Source organism: Sphaeramia orbicularis, chromosome 4 (assembly GCF_902148855.1).
Source record: "Sphaeramia orbicularis chromosome 4, fSphaOr1.1, whole genome shotgun sequence".
NCBI lineage: Eukaryota > Metazoa > Chordata > Actinopteri > Kurtiformes > Apogonidae > Sphaeramia > Sphaeramia orbicularis.
Window position 1 is genome coordinate 80788 of NC_043960.1, and position 17627 is coordinate 98414.

Genomic DNA, 17627 nt, shown 5'->3' on the forward strand with positions numbered 1-17627 from the left:
AAACGGACACATTTCTTCCCATTTGTCATCTGAAATTCTTATTTCCGCTTCATTTTCCTGCTTATTTTTGATGACAATGTTTTTAAATGTTCTATTATGTTTATATGAATCAAACTTTTTTTAATATAATATTTTATTTTGCAGTTTTCAGTTATGTAAAACACACACACAAAACCAACCAAAAAACCCCCAAAGGCTCAGATGTGTGTAACAACTGATCACTTGATTAACTAGTCAGTCCTTGTTAAAAGAAAGAAAGAGGGGCAGAGGTTGAAGACAGTCACTGGTCCACAGATATACTCCCTAGTCCAATTTAACTTCCTCCAAGTATGCGAGAAACGGAGTCCAAGTATTTGAAAAAGTGTTGACAGAACAGGTCCTAAAAGACCTGAGCTTTTCCATCTGTATTAATAACAACATTTTATTGACCCACGCTTGAAAAGATGGCGGGTTCGGAGACTTTCATTCTTTTAATATCAGTCTCTTAGTGATTATCATTCCAGTTCCAGTGGAGGCTGTAATGTTGCTGGTATATTCCCGACAGTCTGAGAACAGCCAAAAATAGCAAGTCCTGGTTCAGGCTGAAGGGGTCTTTTATCAGCCCTGGAGAACCAGTCTAATATTTTAGACCAGAAATCTGTGAGTGATGAACAGAACCAAAAGGAATGAGACAAGTTACCTTCTAACACTTTACACTGGTCACACATTATGGAGACTGAGGGACAACTGTGGTTCAGTCTGACTGTGGAGTAGTGGAGACAGTGGAATGTCTGAAACTGGATCAGCTGATGTCTACTGTTTATAGAACAGGAGTGAATTTTAGACAAACACTTGTCCCACATAGATTCAGTTCATTCAATGCTTATCTCTTCTCTCCAAGAATCTCTTATTTTCACACTATCTGCTTCAACACATTCATGAATCAAACATTTTAAGCTTGAACAAAAAAAACAACAATTTGATTTCTCCTCATGACCCCTTTTTGGTGAATTTTTTGAAATATTAGAAATGCACCTTTCCTTCTAATGGTCCATATTTTGATGGTTTATAACATGTAAATGGTTACAGATATCAATACAGTTCCTATTGATCACTGATAGAAGTCATATATGGACTTTGATTGAATTAGTTGAGTTTGTCACGGAAGTTTCTAGCACTGTTGACACCATTTGAAGCAAGAACACAAAAACTCACTGAATTGGTGTTAAAGTAGATATATTGTTACTTGTAAGAATATTGAGACAACAGACCACACTCGTCCAAAGCCTTGCCCCCTGCTGTCTGACCAACAGAAGAATCTTCAAAGCTTGTACATGTTTAGTCTTTTCCCATGTTCGGTTAACTACCAATTGGTTGGTTACTTCTTAAACTCCACCCATGTACACATTTTACCTTAAACAGTAAAAGGAGAACACTTGGTCAGTGAAGTCAGTAGTGTTTCCTTAAAGAGAAGGTGGACGATAAGTCTCTGACTCATCACTTTGTAGACAGTGAAGGAAACTACAAGCTTGACATGTTCACAGCAGGTGGTCATATGTTATGTCACGTTTAAGATGGGAGTACTGGACACTGCAACATTTCACTTTTCTTCGTCAAGTTTTCTTCCAGTGAAAGTACCACCCACTTCTGTTGGCAGATTAATATTCTGCATCTAGACCACAGGACTGGAACATAAACCACTTTTACACTCAGATCCTGGTAAAAAAAGGTCAGATGGTGATCCCACCTTTTTTCCACCATTGACCCATTTCCACAGCCAAGACAAAGAAACAGAGGTGAGACAGGCTGGACTTCTGCACAGCAGACCTGCGTTCACCAATCAAAGGGGCGGTGACACAGCGCAGCGGCTAGTGTGATGTATAACATGCACATCAGAAATACCCAGAGCATAGCGGTGTTGCTAACCTCTCCAGAGTCTTTCACCGTTCCACAAATGTTAGCATGGATAGAGTCCTCTGCCCAAAGTGACAACAGCTGGTGGATCTCGGTGTCTCCCCAGTTTGACATCTTTCTGGTCGCGTTGATATGTTTGTTTACTGTACACGGCCCACACTCATTTATAAATCGCCCTGGCACGGGGGTCGCACTTGCAATACGTCATCAAAACGTCACACCTTTTATTTTTTAAACATATCTTTCTTACATTTTTAACACATTACATGTCTTTTCTGACATGAATTTGTAATATTGTGTGGGTCTTCCCTGAGCATAAACCCCCAGAACCGCAAGCACTCCCCCCTCCCCAGACCACCTCTGAATTTGAAACTGCAATGAAAGTAAATAACAACAGACAAACAATGTAACTAATAGTCACTTGAATACTTGTCAACATTCATTTTCGTATGTCTGATACATAATCACACATCATTTAAAAAATAAAGAGAAAAAAAGGGGGGGGGGGTATGGTCTCACTTTGTAAGTTATGATGATGAGATATCAGGCCTTGATTCTAAAAATTTGAGAAATGAATTCCATATCTTGTGGAAGATATGAGTTTTATATAACAATTTTTATTTAACAGTACAAAAGAACAAACAGAAAAAAGAACAGAAAAACAAACAGATGAAAAGAACAGCCTGTGTTGGCGTCAGAATATTAAGGACCCGTAATAGATACATTTGTCTCTGAATGTCAGCCATTTTCCCCAGTTTTCATAACAAGATTTTCTTGAAACTTCAGTTTAAATGTCAGATGGTCCATGACAAGTCTATCATCTATGATTGAAATCCATTAAGTGTCAGACGGAGCATCAGTCTGAAGCCAGTTCTTTGTTCTGACCTTCTTCATGTCCACCAGGAGGATCTGGACCAGATATCTGTCTTCTTTATGCACTGATTCTTCCGAACGTCCAAGGTAAAGAACAAGACAAGAATTTGGGATTGCATATCCAACACATCACAGAGAGCTGAGGGAACCTTCCCCCAGAAGGGTTGAATATTTGAGCATTTCCAAAACGTGTGTGTGATCTAAATCCATGTGATTACAAAGTCTTCAGCACAGCTGTTGAGTATTCATTTGTTTACTTTTAATTTTAGGTGTGATGTAATAACGAATTACATTTGGAAGATATGAGTTTTACGTTTAATTGTATATGTGAGCCTTTCAATAGCTCTGCAGGATGAGAGTTCTGCAATCCATGCATTCACCGATGGACAATCAACACTTTTCCAGTGTCTGGCTATAAGACGCTTCGCATGTATTCGACAGATGTTCTCCAGTCGACTGTCATGAGTTCTAAGTGCTAAAGGTTCTGGAATAAGCCCTAGAATGCAGATCTCCAGATCTTTTTTGTCTATAATATTGGAAATTGTGTTAATTATCTTTCTCCACAATTCTTGCATATGTTGACATTTCCAAAAAACATCACACCTTGGTTGCGGAATGAGAGGTGTTCCTTTTCCATAGCGTTCCAGAATCCTGATTCCACCTTTATCAGGGTTCTGTTTCTACCTCCAGACCCGTGACAGAAGTGGGACCAAATGATCCATTTCATTTACACAGACGTCGTTCCGGAATAAAGGTGAAGTATTCCCGGAACAGAAGTGCTGTGGAAAAGGGGCTTTAGAGACAGAACCTGGCGCCCTCACAAATTCAGCTTGGTATTGATTCTTGATAGAACATGACTCTGAGGTACAGGGACATTGGTCCTATTTTTGCAAACGTAGACAACCAGGATACGACAGGAAACGAGGGCAGGAAGACGGAAAATGACAATAAAGGTGTCTGCTGACGTTGACCTGGCTTGACCTCAGAGTGGTGTGTTTTACTGGGAAAGCGGAAGACCATCATATGCTATGACAACACACCTGTGCACCACAGTGTAGTGTGTTCATCTGTCTGTTGTGTTGCCGTGACAGCACATGATGAATGGGCATTATTAGGAGAATAACAACAGCGCTGGCACGGCAACGGCCAGAGCGGCGGCCACAGACGGCCGTCCCTGGGCAAATATGGCCGACACCAGAGCCAGATGTTACACCAGGACCTGCCCGTGTGTGTGTTTGTGTGTGTTTGTGTGTGTTGCGGCCCGGGGCAGTTTGTCAGCTGCAGAGCTGCAGGGCTGAGAGGCAGATTGTGTTGGCAGAGGACGACAAAACACACACAAACACACAGCCTGTTTTCAGGTCCACTGCACTGTCAATTGTCACTGTAGTGTGTGTGTGTGTGTGTGTGTGTGTGTGTGTGTGTGCACGCATTTTGATCTTATGAACACACACTTAAACTGCACAGGAATAGTCCTTAATGTGGGTGATTGATGAGTGAAGCTGCAACATTAGAACAGATGACATGTGACGTCCAGGTTCAGTTCAGACGCTCAGAAAAGTCCAGAGATGTTTTTAGTCACAAACAGTCTGTGAACGGTGACTTAACCAGAGAATGTCATCAGCTTCACCTCGATCAAAGCTTCTTAAACCGAAGTACGAAACATGGAAGAACTATGAATGACTGTAAAACTACAACTCCCATGGTGCACGTGGGCAGCTTCTGGAGTCATTTGTTTATTTAGATCCTCTTTATTTATTGCACAGCAGCAGCTCCTCCTCCAGGGGTCATGGAGTTCACACGGTGACAGTTAAATACACTTTACTACTGGGTGCTTCTCTGAAACTGGTCCTGAAAACAGGACATGGGTCTAAAGATTCAACCCAGATGTAGATGAATGTTATGAAGCAGGTTTAGAAGCACTCTGGGTCTATTTTAAAAAGAAATACTGAGATAAAAGTGAAAATATTTTTCAGATAAAACATATTTTATATTATTTTACATAATCTTTAATACAAACATCTGCATGTAACACGGTCAAAAGGACATGAAATTTTGCACTACTATTTTTAAAAATATCTCTTATTCTCTCACAGATACATCTTGGGAATTGAAGTAATTATTCAAGGCAGACTGTTGACAAAAATGACCGCTACTGCAAAATCATTGCGATTTTAAATGCATTTAACTGGGCATGTAACACCAGTGGACACAATGGGTTCCACACCAAACCTGGAATGAGACTGAGATTGCTGCCAAACCCACATGTGTGGATTAGAAAAACCAGTAGGATCGACACATTGAACACAGTGTCTGTATTTAGAGTCTATAGAAGAGCATTTACACACGTTTACACATCTTATGCACTGACACCTAGAGAGATTTAATGTCCATATTTGGGTCCTATTTTTGGACCCAATATCTGTTTAAAAAAAGCATTATGGGATGGCTCAGAGCAAGAGTATAATTTTTTTTGCATTTATCTGAGGTCATCATTTGGTCCATCCTGGGGGGAAATATGTCTACATTTACCTTTTATTATTGGGTCTAAAAAGATGGCCAAGTGACAGATACTAAAATAAACACAGTTTCATAGAAGCACCCAAATCATCAGAAAACACTAAAATAACACTTTAAACAGTATAAACAAAAAAAACGAATGTCCGTAGAGCTCAGACACACTGAAGGAATATTTAATTCCTGAACATTGTGCTTTTGAGTTTTTATCTGAAGTCATTTACGTTATTTCGTTATTACCGTACATAGAAATTATGTGTCTCATTTTGACAAAGTGAAATAGTCTCCAACAGTTCGTCATGTTAAATAAATTCTTGTGTCTTTTAATAAATAATACTTCAATGCAGGGGTCTCAAACTCATTTTCTTTCAGGGGCCACATTCAGCCTGATTTGATCTCCAGTGGGCCGGACCAGTAAAATAATAACATAGCCTATAAATAATGACAACTCCAAATTTTTGTTTTCAATTTTGTTTCAGTGCAAAAAAACCCATTAAATTATGAAAATGCTTCATTTTGTAAATTATCCAAACAAAAGATGTGAATAACCTGACAAAACTGAAATTTCTTACGAAAAATCAGTGCAGTTTTTACAATATTCTGCCTCAACTTCTCATTAGTCCATGTGCATTCCGGATCAGATCTACAAAGACACTAAAGACTGAGGAACAGAAAGAAAAGAGTTCAAATTGTGCTTGATTTTCTTTAGACATTTCAGGTTCATATTTGTTTGGGGTTATTCACATTTATTGGTACAGGAGAGTTTGTAAATGTAAATATTTCATAATTTAATGTTATTTTTTGCACTAAAACAAAGACAAACATTTGAAGTTGTCATTATTTATAGGCATAATGTAATTTTTTTTTTGACATCAAACCGAGAAAGAAAATACACAGTCATTCTTTTGTGTGGGTCCCTTCTGCTGTTATTATTTGACTGTAGATCATATTGGTCTGTATGTGGAACCGCAACTAAAATGAGTTCCACAGCCTTGACTGTGGAATTTTTGCACTTTGTAATTTCATCCCAGGGGTCAGATTGGAACCTTGGCGGGACGCATTTGGCCCCCGGGACGCATGTTTGACACCCCCGCTTTAATGTAAATAAGATAGATGTTTGAGCATTTCAGTACATGTCTTTTAACAACACAAGCTGCTTCATTCTAGACCAGACTGCTGAATAACGACTCATTTCATCAAAATCTCTTCTGACGTCACAGTTTTGTCATCACCAACGGCGACTCGTCCCGTAGCGGCGTCTTCAACTTCACCATCGAACACGGCGACCGCACCCCGCCCACGCTCAGCCTCAACACCGGTCTGCGGCTTCAGGACGGCACCACGGAAACCATCAGTGGTGTCCAGCTGCAGGTCACTGACCCCGACACCGCCGCCGCCAACCTGACCTACGTCATCACGCAGCCGCCACGCTATGGCCACCTCCTGCTGAGGGGGGTCCCACTGTTGCCGCCGCTGACGTTCACCCAGACCGACGTGGACCATCTGAACCTGGCGTACCGTCACGACCCGACCAGCCCGGCCCAGATTGACAGGTTCTACTTCCTGCCGACCGACGGGAACAACAGAGGATACCTGGAGTTTGGACAGCTGAGGGAGGAGCCTGCTGTCTTCAATATACAGGTGGGCGGGGCTACACTTACTGTCATTATTATAGGAAACACTGGGATTGGACAGCTGAGGGAGGAGCCTGCTATCTTTAAGATACAGGTGGGCGGGGCTACACCTACAGAGGGTATGCACGTGACGTCAGCGCTAGCGGAAGTCACGGCGGTTCCTCCCACTGAGTGGCAGAAAGAGGGAGATGAGTGACAGCGTTGGTTTCAATCCTGTCTAAACTGAAGAACAATATTGAATAAAAATGGGTCAGAGCTGTTGTTGGTTGATTGTATTTTCAGGTTCTTAAAGCAGTGGGAGCTATCGTTTACAGACACCCAAAGACAAAGAAAAGAGAAGGAGATGGATCCACAAATCCAGGAAACCAAACCTAGATCTGTGGATCCTGTTTGGGGTCAGCTAACATTCACTGATGCTGTATTTTTGGTCCAATCAGACCTGAAATGACCTATTGTTTTGGCTAACGGTCCTTCTTAGTGCAGCTCTTGGTTTCATGATCAGATCTTTCCTGGTTTTTGTCTTCATTTGTGATTGTGAACCTTGTGCTCCTACATGATTAGTAAACTAACTGAAACTGAGGCCAACCTAGTTTTACAAATACGGAGGAACTGGAGAATAAAGCTACGACGGAGTATTAGGACCACAGAAGAAAAGAAAAACACTGGGCACTACCAGAAGAAAGTCAGAAAATATGGAGATAAAACCTGTAATTTTATGAGAATAAAGTCGAATACGAAAGAATCACAATGTTATGAGAATAAAGTCGTATTTATAAAAAAACTCATAATTTAACAAAAATGTCATTGGTTAATGAGATTAAAGTCGTCATATTCTGACAATAAAGCCATAATATTATCAGAATAATGTGTTCATTTAAACCAGGTGGTGTAAATCTGCTAATTTCCCAGAATCCAGTGGTGCCCTGCTGGTCCACAGCAGTAGTATCTGTGTTGGATAAAGGACTGGATCTGAACTAGACTCAGTAAATCTGCTCAGTCCCAGTAGATCCTGCATATATTCACTGGGGTCAGTCCACGACCTACTGGAAATGACCTTTGGATCAGCTGGTTCTGGGCCCTAGTTTAGACCCTTTGGATCAGCTGGTTCTGGGCCCTAGTTTTAGACCCTTTGGATCAGCTGGTTCTGGGCCCTAGTTTTAGACCCTTTGGATCAGCTGGTTCTGGGCCCTAGTTTTGGACCACTTGGATCAGCTGGTTCTGGGCCCTAGTTTTGGACCACTTGGATCAGCTGGTTCTGGACCCTAGTTGTGGACCACTTGTTCTTTGGTAGCTCGTACAGATCCATGTCCAGTCCAATTGTCCTTCATTTAATTTCAGATTTCCCATGTTCCTTTTCTCTGGCTGTGTTACTGCTATACTCCGTCAAGTTGAGCAGGTTGGTTTAAGACACTCAGTCTGACTGAGAGGGGCGTGGCCTGGGGGGGACGTGACGGATGTGCAGACCCTCTATTGTCATTATTATAGGAAACACTAGGACAGCTGAGGGAGGAGCCTGCTATCTTTAACATACAGGTGGGCGGGGCTACACCTACTGTCATTATTATAAAGGGTCTCCACGTGATGTCACCGCTAGCAGAAGTCACTGTGGTTCCACCCACTGAGTGACAGAAAGAGGGAGATGAGTGACAGCTTTGTCTTGAATACTGTGAAAACTTTAGAACAATCTAAAAACGGGGCAGAGCTGTTGTGCCATTGATTGCACAAATAGGTTTAAAAGCACTGGGAGCTGTCGTTTTAGTGACGACCTAAAGCCAAAGACAGAAGAAGCAGATGGATTGCTGCAATTCAGAGAAAGAACTGGAATCCAGACAACCAACCTGGATTAGTGGTTGCCATTTTGTGTCAGCTAACGTAATATATGCTGTATTCTTGTGTAAAATCATACCTGAATTACGTATCGTTTTGGGTAATGTTCCTTCTTAGTAAAGCTCTTAATGTTAGCATCTGTCATTTAGTTCTATGTTTCAGAACTGAATCGTTTGTGTCTTCAGTTGTGTGATTGTGAACCTTGTGCTCTACATGATTTGTAAACTAGCTTAAACTGAGGCTAACCTAGTTTTCCACATAAGGGGCTCCTCTAGCACACAGCTGTTGGATCTGTGTTGGATCCAGTATTTGATGTGAACTCTCCTTAAATCTCCACAGTACCAGTAGATCATCCACTCACTTGGGTCAGTACTAAGGGTTCAACTCCAGTAAATCAGTAGTGAACTGTGAGCACTACTGCTGGGCCTTTACCGCCCAAATCACCGCCAACAAAATGCGTCTGCACTGACACAAAACCTCCAAAACAATAGTATGTTGAATGAAAGCACTCACCAGCTGGAATCCTCTAATGAACCAGGACCAGGATGGACACAAACTCTGGGTCTGTTGGATGCTTTCAGCCTTTGCATTGGGATTTTCCGGCGTTGAACTCAGGTTCATCTAAATGTCAGGATAGGTGATTTCTGTCCCAGATCAGTGTTGATAGAACACTGGTTGTTTGGTAGCTTGGATGGATCCATGTCCAGTCCAGTTGTCTTTAATTCCATCTTATATTCCACAGTTTTCTGCTCTGGCTGGAGTTACTGCTGTACTCCGCCATGTTTAGCCGGTTTGTTTTTGCCGCTTAGTCTGACTGAGAGGGGCGTGGCCTGGGGGGAAGTGACGGATGTGCATTCCCTCTATAGTGAAAGACAGGAAATAAAGGACCCACCTGAAGTTTAGGAAGTAGTGGGGCTGTGCATAGGGTCCATTACACTGAGATAATAACAATCATTTTAGTTCAGGTTCCACAACTGGAAGATTCATACAAACACATCATTGTAAGTCTATTTTTCTGCGTTTCCACTACGTGGTATCAGCTCTTCTCGACTCGGCCTTTTTGCGTTTCCATTCCGAAAAAGGACCTGGAATCTGGTACCCGGTACTAGGTTTTTTGGTATCACCTCCGCTGAGGTGATACACCATGTTGAGCCGGTTTGTTTTGCCGCTCAGTCTGACGAGAGGGGCGTGGCCTGGGGGAAGTGACGGATGTGCATTCCCTCTATAGGAAACACTGGGATTATTGACTTCACTCATCATCAAGGAAGTTAGAAAAAAGAGTCATTTTGAAAAGTGTGTTTTAAATACAGTGTAGTTTGTTATTGTCTGTCAAGTATTAATTGTTGTGTGGTTGTCTGTCATGTGTTTTTGTTGTCGGTCAGGTATAGGCTGTTGTGTTGTTATTGGTCGGGTAAATGTTGTTGTCAATCGTGTATTTGTTGTTGTGTTGTTGGTCGTGTATTTATTGTTGTGTTGTCAGTTGGGTATATGTTGTGTTGTCGGTCGGGTATACAGTACAGGCCAAAAGTTTGGACACACCTTCTCATTCTTTGCATTTTCTTTATTTTCATGACTATTTTCATTGTAGATTCTCACTGAAGGCATCAAAACTATGAATGAACACATGTGGAATTATGTGCTTAACAAAAAAGTGTGAAATAACTGAAAACATCTCTTATATTCTAGTTTCTTCAAAGTAGCCACCCTTAGCTCTGATGGACTGTTTTGCACACTCTTGGCATTCTCTTGATGAGCTTCCAGAGGTAGTCACCTGAAATGGTTTCCTAACAGTCTTGAAGAAGTTCCCACAGATGCTTAGCACTTGTTGGCCCTTTTGCCTTCACTCTGCGGTCCAGCTCACCCCAAACCATCTCGATCGGGTTCAGGTCCGGTGACTGTGGAGGCCAGGTCATCTGGCGCAGCAACTCCATCACTCTCCTTCTTGGTCAAATATCCCTCACACAGCCTGGAGGTGTGTTTGGGGTCATTGTCCTGTTGAAACATAAATGATGGTCCAACTAAACGCAGACCTCCGGATAGAATGGCATGTCACTTCAGGATGCTGTGGTAGCCATGCTGATTCAGGTGCCTTCAATCTTGAATAAATCCCCAACAGCGTCACCAGCAAAGCACCCCCACACCATCACACCTCCCCCTCATGCTTCACGGTGGGAACCAGGCATGTAGCATCCATCCGTTCACCTTTTCTGCGTCGCACAAAGACACGGCAGTTGGATCCACAGATCTGAAATTTGGAACTCATCAGACCAAAGCAAAGATTTCCACTGGTCTAATGTCCATTCCTTGGGTTTCTTGGCCCAAATAAATCTCTTGTGTTTGTTGCCTCTCCTGAGCAGTGGTTGCTAGCAGCTGTTGACCATGAAGGCCTGATTCACGCAGTCTCCTCTTAACAGTTGTTGTAGAGATGTGTCTGCTGCTAGAGCTCTGTGTGGTATTCATCTGGTCTCTAATCTGAGCTGCTGTTAATTTGCGATTTCTGAGGCTGGTGACTCAGATGAACTTATCTTCCGCATCAGAGGTGACTCTTGGTCTTCCTTTCCTGGGCGGTCCTCATGTGAGCCAGTTTCGTTGGAGCGCTTGATGGTTTTGCGACTGCACTTGGGACACATTCAAAGTTTTTGAAATTTTCTAGACTGACTGACCTTCATTTCTTAAAGTAATGATGGCCACTCGTTTGTCTTTACTTAGCTGATTGGTTCTCGCCATAATATGTATTCTAACAGTTGTCCAGTAGGGCTGTCAGCTGTGCATCAACCTGACTTCTGCACAACACAACTGATGGTCCAACCCCATCAATAAGGCAAGAATTCCACTAAGTAACCCTGACAAGGCACAGCTATGAGTGGAAACCATTTCAGGTGACTACCTCTGGAAGCTCATCAAGAGAATGCCAAGAGTGTGCAAAGCAGTCTCAGAGCTAAGGGTGGATACTTTGAAGAAACTAGAATATAAGAGATGTTTTCAGTTATTTCACACTTTTTGTTAAGTACATAATTCCACATGTGTTCATTCATAGTTTTGATGCCTTCAGTGAGAATCTACAATGTAAATAGTCATGAAAATAAAGAAAATGCAAAGAATGAGAAGGTGTGTCCAAACTTTTGGCCTGTACTGTATGTTGTTGTGTTGTCAGTCGTGTATATGTTGTCGGTCGGTATATGGTGTTGTGTATTTCTTATCGTTGGTCAGGTATTTGCTGTTAGTGTTTGAGGTCTGTACACGCGTGTGTTGTGCGTGTGTGTGTGCGTGCATATGTGCGTGTGTGTGTGCGTGCATGCATGTATGCGTGTGTGTGCGTGCGTGCACGTATGGGTGTGCGTGCGTGTGTGTGAATGTGTGTGTACGTGTGTGGGCGTGCATACGTGCGTGTGTGTGTGCACGCAGGTACGTGTGTGCGTGCGTGCATGTATACGTGTGTGCGTGTGTGTGCATGCGTGTGTGTGTGCGTGCATGTGTGCGCGTGCGTGTGTGTCCCTCTGAGCCTGATGGTTGAAGCTGTCGATGTTTCTCAGATGGATCATTGAAGAACACAGAAAATACTGTATTGGAGGCAGAGACATAAGGTTCTCATTCTCTTCCGCCTCTTCTTTCTCTTTTTCTCCTCCTCCTCTTTCTTCTTCTCTTCTTCCTCCTCCTGCTCCTCTTCTTCCTCTTCCTTCTCCTCCTCTTCTTTTCTCCTCCTCCTCTTCTTCCTCTTCCTTCTCCTCTTCTTTTTTCTCCTCGTCCTCTTCCTTCTCCTCTTCTTTTTCCTCCGCCTCCTCTTCCTCCAAATATCAAAGACTTCATTCATATATTGAACTTTTCAGTTCAAGAAACAGAGTTTTTCTGCATGAGATGGAGTTAAAAACAGGTTGAATATGAGTTTCACTGAGCACATCTCCGAAAAAGAAGAAATATAAGAAAATAATTATAAGCGAGAAGAATTAAAGATGAAGATGGAAATGATTCATTTCTTAGTTACGGTTTACTGCTGATTTTATGGTTTTTTGTTTTTTGTTTTTTAAATACCTTTTGCTTTCATTACATAAATCTAACTTGACTTTTCCTCTCAATGTAGAACACCAACAACCAAATATTTAATCTTTTTTTTTCTTTTCTTTTTTTCACTTTCTGTCAACTCAAATTCTAGTTCAATAGGACCCAAACATGTTTTCTTTGGTAAAAATTATTGAATCTACATGTGCAATAAACAACACAAATACAAAAACAATGTACTTGCAAGGTGCATTATTTCTTAAAAATAAATAAATATTAAATAAATGTAATATATTAAATTAAATAATGAACCATTGGTCTGCGTTGACTGGGAGACAATGACAATTAATTGTTTATAACAGAAAAAACAGGTTTTATTAGTAAATTTGTTGAAAAACACTGATCTAGATTCTGCAACCAAAGCTCATTTAATGTGACTAAATTTATATATTTTATCTGTAATCATACGTCCACACTTACACAAATGGCTTTAAGAATAGAATGCTGGATTTAAAACCCAGAAATCCTCAATTAAATCATAAAGTTTTTTGTTTGAATGAAGAAGTGCAGAGGATAAAAGAACTGTATAATCGAAATAATAGAATCCACAACAATAATGATGATAGAAATATGTAAAGGTACTTCAGACATAACCAAATACACTACACAGACTGTGGAATTATTCAGTACAAGTAGTTTTTATCAACTTTAAAGCTTATATTACTTGGATTTGTACAAAAACTGATGTACTTAATCATCAATCCTTTAAAAAGTCTCAATGTTCCTTTATTATTATTATTTTTACCACAGGTTCTCTCTCATCATTTATAAGTGTTTGTGACCAGTTATTTATTTATTTATTTACTAATTCATTCATTCATTCAGTCTTTAATACATTCATTCATTCATTCACTCACTTATTTTGTTTAAATACCATCTTTCTTTCCTTAATGCTAATGTGATTATATCTATTTTAATGCATGAACATTTGGGGTTTTTTATCACATTAATTTTCAACAGCATCAATAAAGTCGAACACATAAGATATTACATTTCATTTCAGTTTTGCAGCTTTGTTTAAGAATTGATTTGTCGTTTGTGAATGAGTAACGCTAGAGTAAAAAAACAACAACACATTTTCTGAAAAACTCAAATTTTATTCCAGCTGATATTAATTTAGTCATTTGGTGTAAATTTGACTGATTTTCTTCTAGTTAGAGGTGAAATCCTTCTTGTAAAAGCTCGAGTGGGAAATTTACTGGAGCAGGAAAGATGCAGCTGATTTTTACATGAGACAAGAGTGACCTCCAGTGGCCGAAGGATGAACTGCATGTCTGTTTTCCTTTCTTTGATCTATCTATCTATCTATCTATCTATCTATCTATCTATCTATCTATCTATCTATCTATCTATCTGATAAATTTAGTGGACTATAAAGCTAATATTTGCCTCTGAGATGTGAGTTGGAGTAGATGAACAAACTGCAGTAAGTGGAAATACTCAAATAAAGTACTTGTATAAAAGTATCCTACTTCTAACCATTGAGGTTGACCTTCATTCAATTATGTGAAAATTATTGGTATTTAACTGTCTGAGAAACTATTCACCAGGCTTGTTTAAGAGATTTGTAAAATGTTATTTCAATTTATTTAACCTTTATTTAACCAGGAAAAAAAATCTCTTTTACAAGAGTGACATGGCAAAGAGTTTTTAAAGATTTAACCCTTAAAGACCCAGTGGTAATTTTGTGGAATGAATTTTTCTCTAGATTTAACCTTTCTTAAGTGATTTATCACCATTTATCATCATATTATTCTCTGTATCTTACATTTTTTCAGTAAAAATGGTCTTTTTTTCCATATTTAATTCACTGATCATATTGATGTTCCATAAAAACCCAGATTAAAGGTGAGGGTTATTATATCAGAAATAGAGAAAACTGAAGAATAAGTAACTTTTTCAGCAGAATCACTCATTAACTGAACAAAAACCCAGTGTGTCCATTCACTGTCATTGACCAACTCCATGGGTTTGACTGGGGAATCAATGGTGTAGAAGATGATGGTGTTTCCATGGTAACTACAGAGCCTCTGAACGTCCAAATGGGTCATATCTGATGACCATGAAAAGTGAAGAACTGTATTTTACACTAATTATTTACACAGATTGAGAGGTTTAGTGGATCAACAGATATTAAACAGTTACATCAGCAGATGCTTGTGGTCAGTGGTGGTTGTTTGGGTCTTTAAGATCAGAAATTTTCTGATGACTCAGCGGTTGTCGGTTGTATCAGAGGAGAGGAGGAGGGGGAGTACAGGGGCCTGTTAAGGATTTTGGGACTGTGTGACCTCAACCACCTCCACTGAACATTTCCAAGACCAAGGAAATGGTTTGGACTTTAGGAGGAAGAGGTCCAAACTGGTGCTAGTCACCATCCATGACACAGAGGTAGAAGCTGTCTCCAGTTCCAGGTACCTGGGAGTCCAACTGGACAACAAGTTGGACTGGTCCTGTCATATGGAGAGACTGCACAAGAAGGGGCAAAGTAGACTTTATTTTCTACGGAGATTAAAGTCTTTCAACATGTCCAAGCCTCTTCTGTGCAGCTTCTACCAGACTGTGGTGGCTGGTGCCCTGTTCTTTGGTGTGGTGTGTTAGGGGGAGGGAGCTCACATTTCTGACAGAAACAAACTGAACAAACTGATGAAGAAAGCGAGCTCCATCATTGGGACTGGACTGGACACAGTTCAGCAGGTGGCTGGGGTGAGAATGCTCAGGAAACTGGACTCTATTTTGAAGAACGCATCTCACCCACTTCACCATCTTGAGGTGTTCAGAGAGAGAACCTTCAGCCACAGACTGATTCCCCCTCAGTCCAGACTGAATGCAGTAGAAGGTCCTTTCTGCCTGCTGCCATTAGACCTTTTAATATCGCTGTGTCGAGAAATTATTTTATGCTGTGCATACTTAGGTGTTTTGGTTATTGTATTATTTACATTACTTGTATTATATATATATATATATAGATATATATATATAGTATATATATATACATAAATGTCAGGGTAGAGACTGCGATCTGGTAGGATCGGCGATTCTACCAGTAGAGATTCTGATCGTAGTCTCTACCATAGAAACTCCGATCAGAGTCTCTACTGGTAGAAACTCCAATCCGAACCCTAACCCTAATCCTAACCCTAACCCTAATCCTAACCCTAACCCTAACCCCTAACCCTAACCCTAACCCTTCTACTGGCAGGATCGGAGTTTCTACCAGTAGAGACTCTGATCGGAGTTTCTACTGGTAGAAACTCCAATCCGAACCCTAACCCTAACCCCTAACCCTAACCCCTAACCCTAACCCTTCTACTGGCAGGATCGGAGTTTCTACCAGTAGAGACTCTGATCGGAGTTTCTACTGGTAGAGACTACGATTGGAGTCTCTACTGGTAGAATCGCCGATCCTACCAGATCGCAATCTCTACCCTTACATACATATACACATATATATATATATATATATATATGTATTTTATTCTCTTTACTTCTTCGTTCCATTGTTGGTTGTTTGTGGGATGTTCATCGGGATGGGTCAGTGTATTTTTCTTGTACTGCTGCTGTAGTAATGAAACAATTTCCTGCAAAGGATCAATGAAGTATCTATCTATCTATCTATCTATCTATCTATCTATCTATCTATCTATCTATCTATCTATCTATCTATCTATCTACCTACCTACCTACCTACCTACCTAACCTCAGGAGGAGAATTTCCAAACACTTTAACCAACAAAAATATTTCTTAACACATTTGGTGATAGTTTTATATAATTCACTCTGCACTTTATTTTGTGGTTATATTTTTATCTGTCTGTCTGGTGCAGGTGGAGCGAGTTGACCGGACACCTCCCAGTTTGACCACCAGGCGGAGTCCCAGCACGGTGGTGGATCTGGGCGGAGGCCGATATGGCATCTTCATCACCTCCAAACACCTGCAGGCGTCCGACCCCGACAGCCCCACGGACGAGCTGGAGTTCTCCATCATCAGACCTCCACACTTCGGATACCTGGAGAACACTGTGACGGGTATGAGGAGTGGCCTGGATCCGGACCAGATGAAACCTGGAATAGTCCACTGATAACACCCCCCCCATCCCCCATGTCTGCTCTGTAACCTACAGGAGGATACATTAAAGGCCGTTTCACCCAGCGCGACCTGGACCAGCGAGCCGTGGTGTTCATCCTCCCCGTCGACGTGGAGGTGATGGCTGACAGTTTCCAGTTCCGCCTCACCGACCCAGCAGGAAACAGCCTGCTGCCGGAAATGTGGGTTAGAACGAAAAAAACAAAACAAACCCCATGACATAGAAAGAATAAGATAAAGGTGTCAAACTCAGTTTAGTTCAGGGGCCGCATGTGACCTCAAGTGGGATGGACCTGTAAAATAATAGAAAAATAGCCAATAAATGTTTTTGAATCTACATTTTTCTCTTTGTTTTGGTAACAAAAAGTTAAAATGTCTGCTTTTACAAGCATTCCTTTAGCAAAAAATAATGAGTAACCTGAACAACCTGACATTTCTTAAGAAAAATGAGTCCAATTTTAACAATTTACACATGTACATTACAACTGACAGATCTCAGTGGATCTACAAAGGCACAAAACATTTAGTAACAGGCAGAATATTGGTAACATTTTGCAATTTTGAATTTGCAGTTCTCATTATTTACAGGTTATTTCTACTATTATTTAGCTGGTCAGACCCACTTGTGATCAAATTGGGCCAAAATGAGTTTGACGCCATTGAGAGCCCAAGCCACCCGATTGGTCGCCTATAATGAGGAGGAGAGACAAGCAGGACAGAAGGAATTAAAACATTTTAAACACTCC

General features: G+C 40.9%; 1 protein-coding gene across 1 annotated transcript in view; it reads left to right on the forward strand.

Annotated features, from left to right (window-relative positions):
• The window catches only part of LOC115417988 (FRAS1-related extracellular matrix protein 1-like), a 106906-nt gene that overhangs the window by 75692 nt on the left and 13587 nt on the right, over positions 1 to 17627 (forward strand). Inside the window, 3 exon segments of the mRNA XM_030132255.1 lie at positions 6501 to 6921; positions 16622 to 16823; positions 16919 to 17063. Of these exon segments, the coding sequence (XP_029988115.1) occupies positions 6501 to 6921; positions 16622 to 16823; positions 16919 to 17063 (768 nt within the window).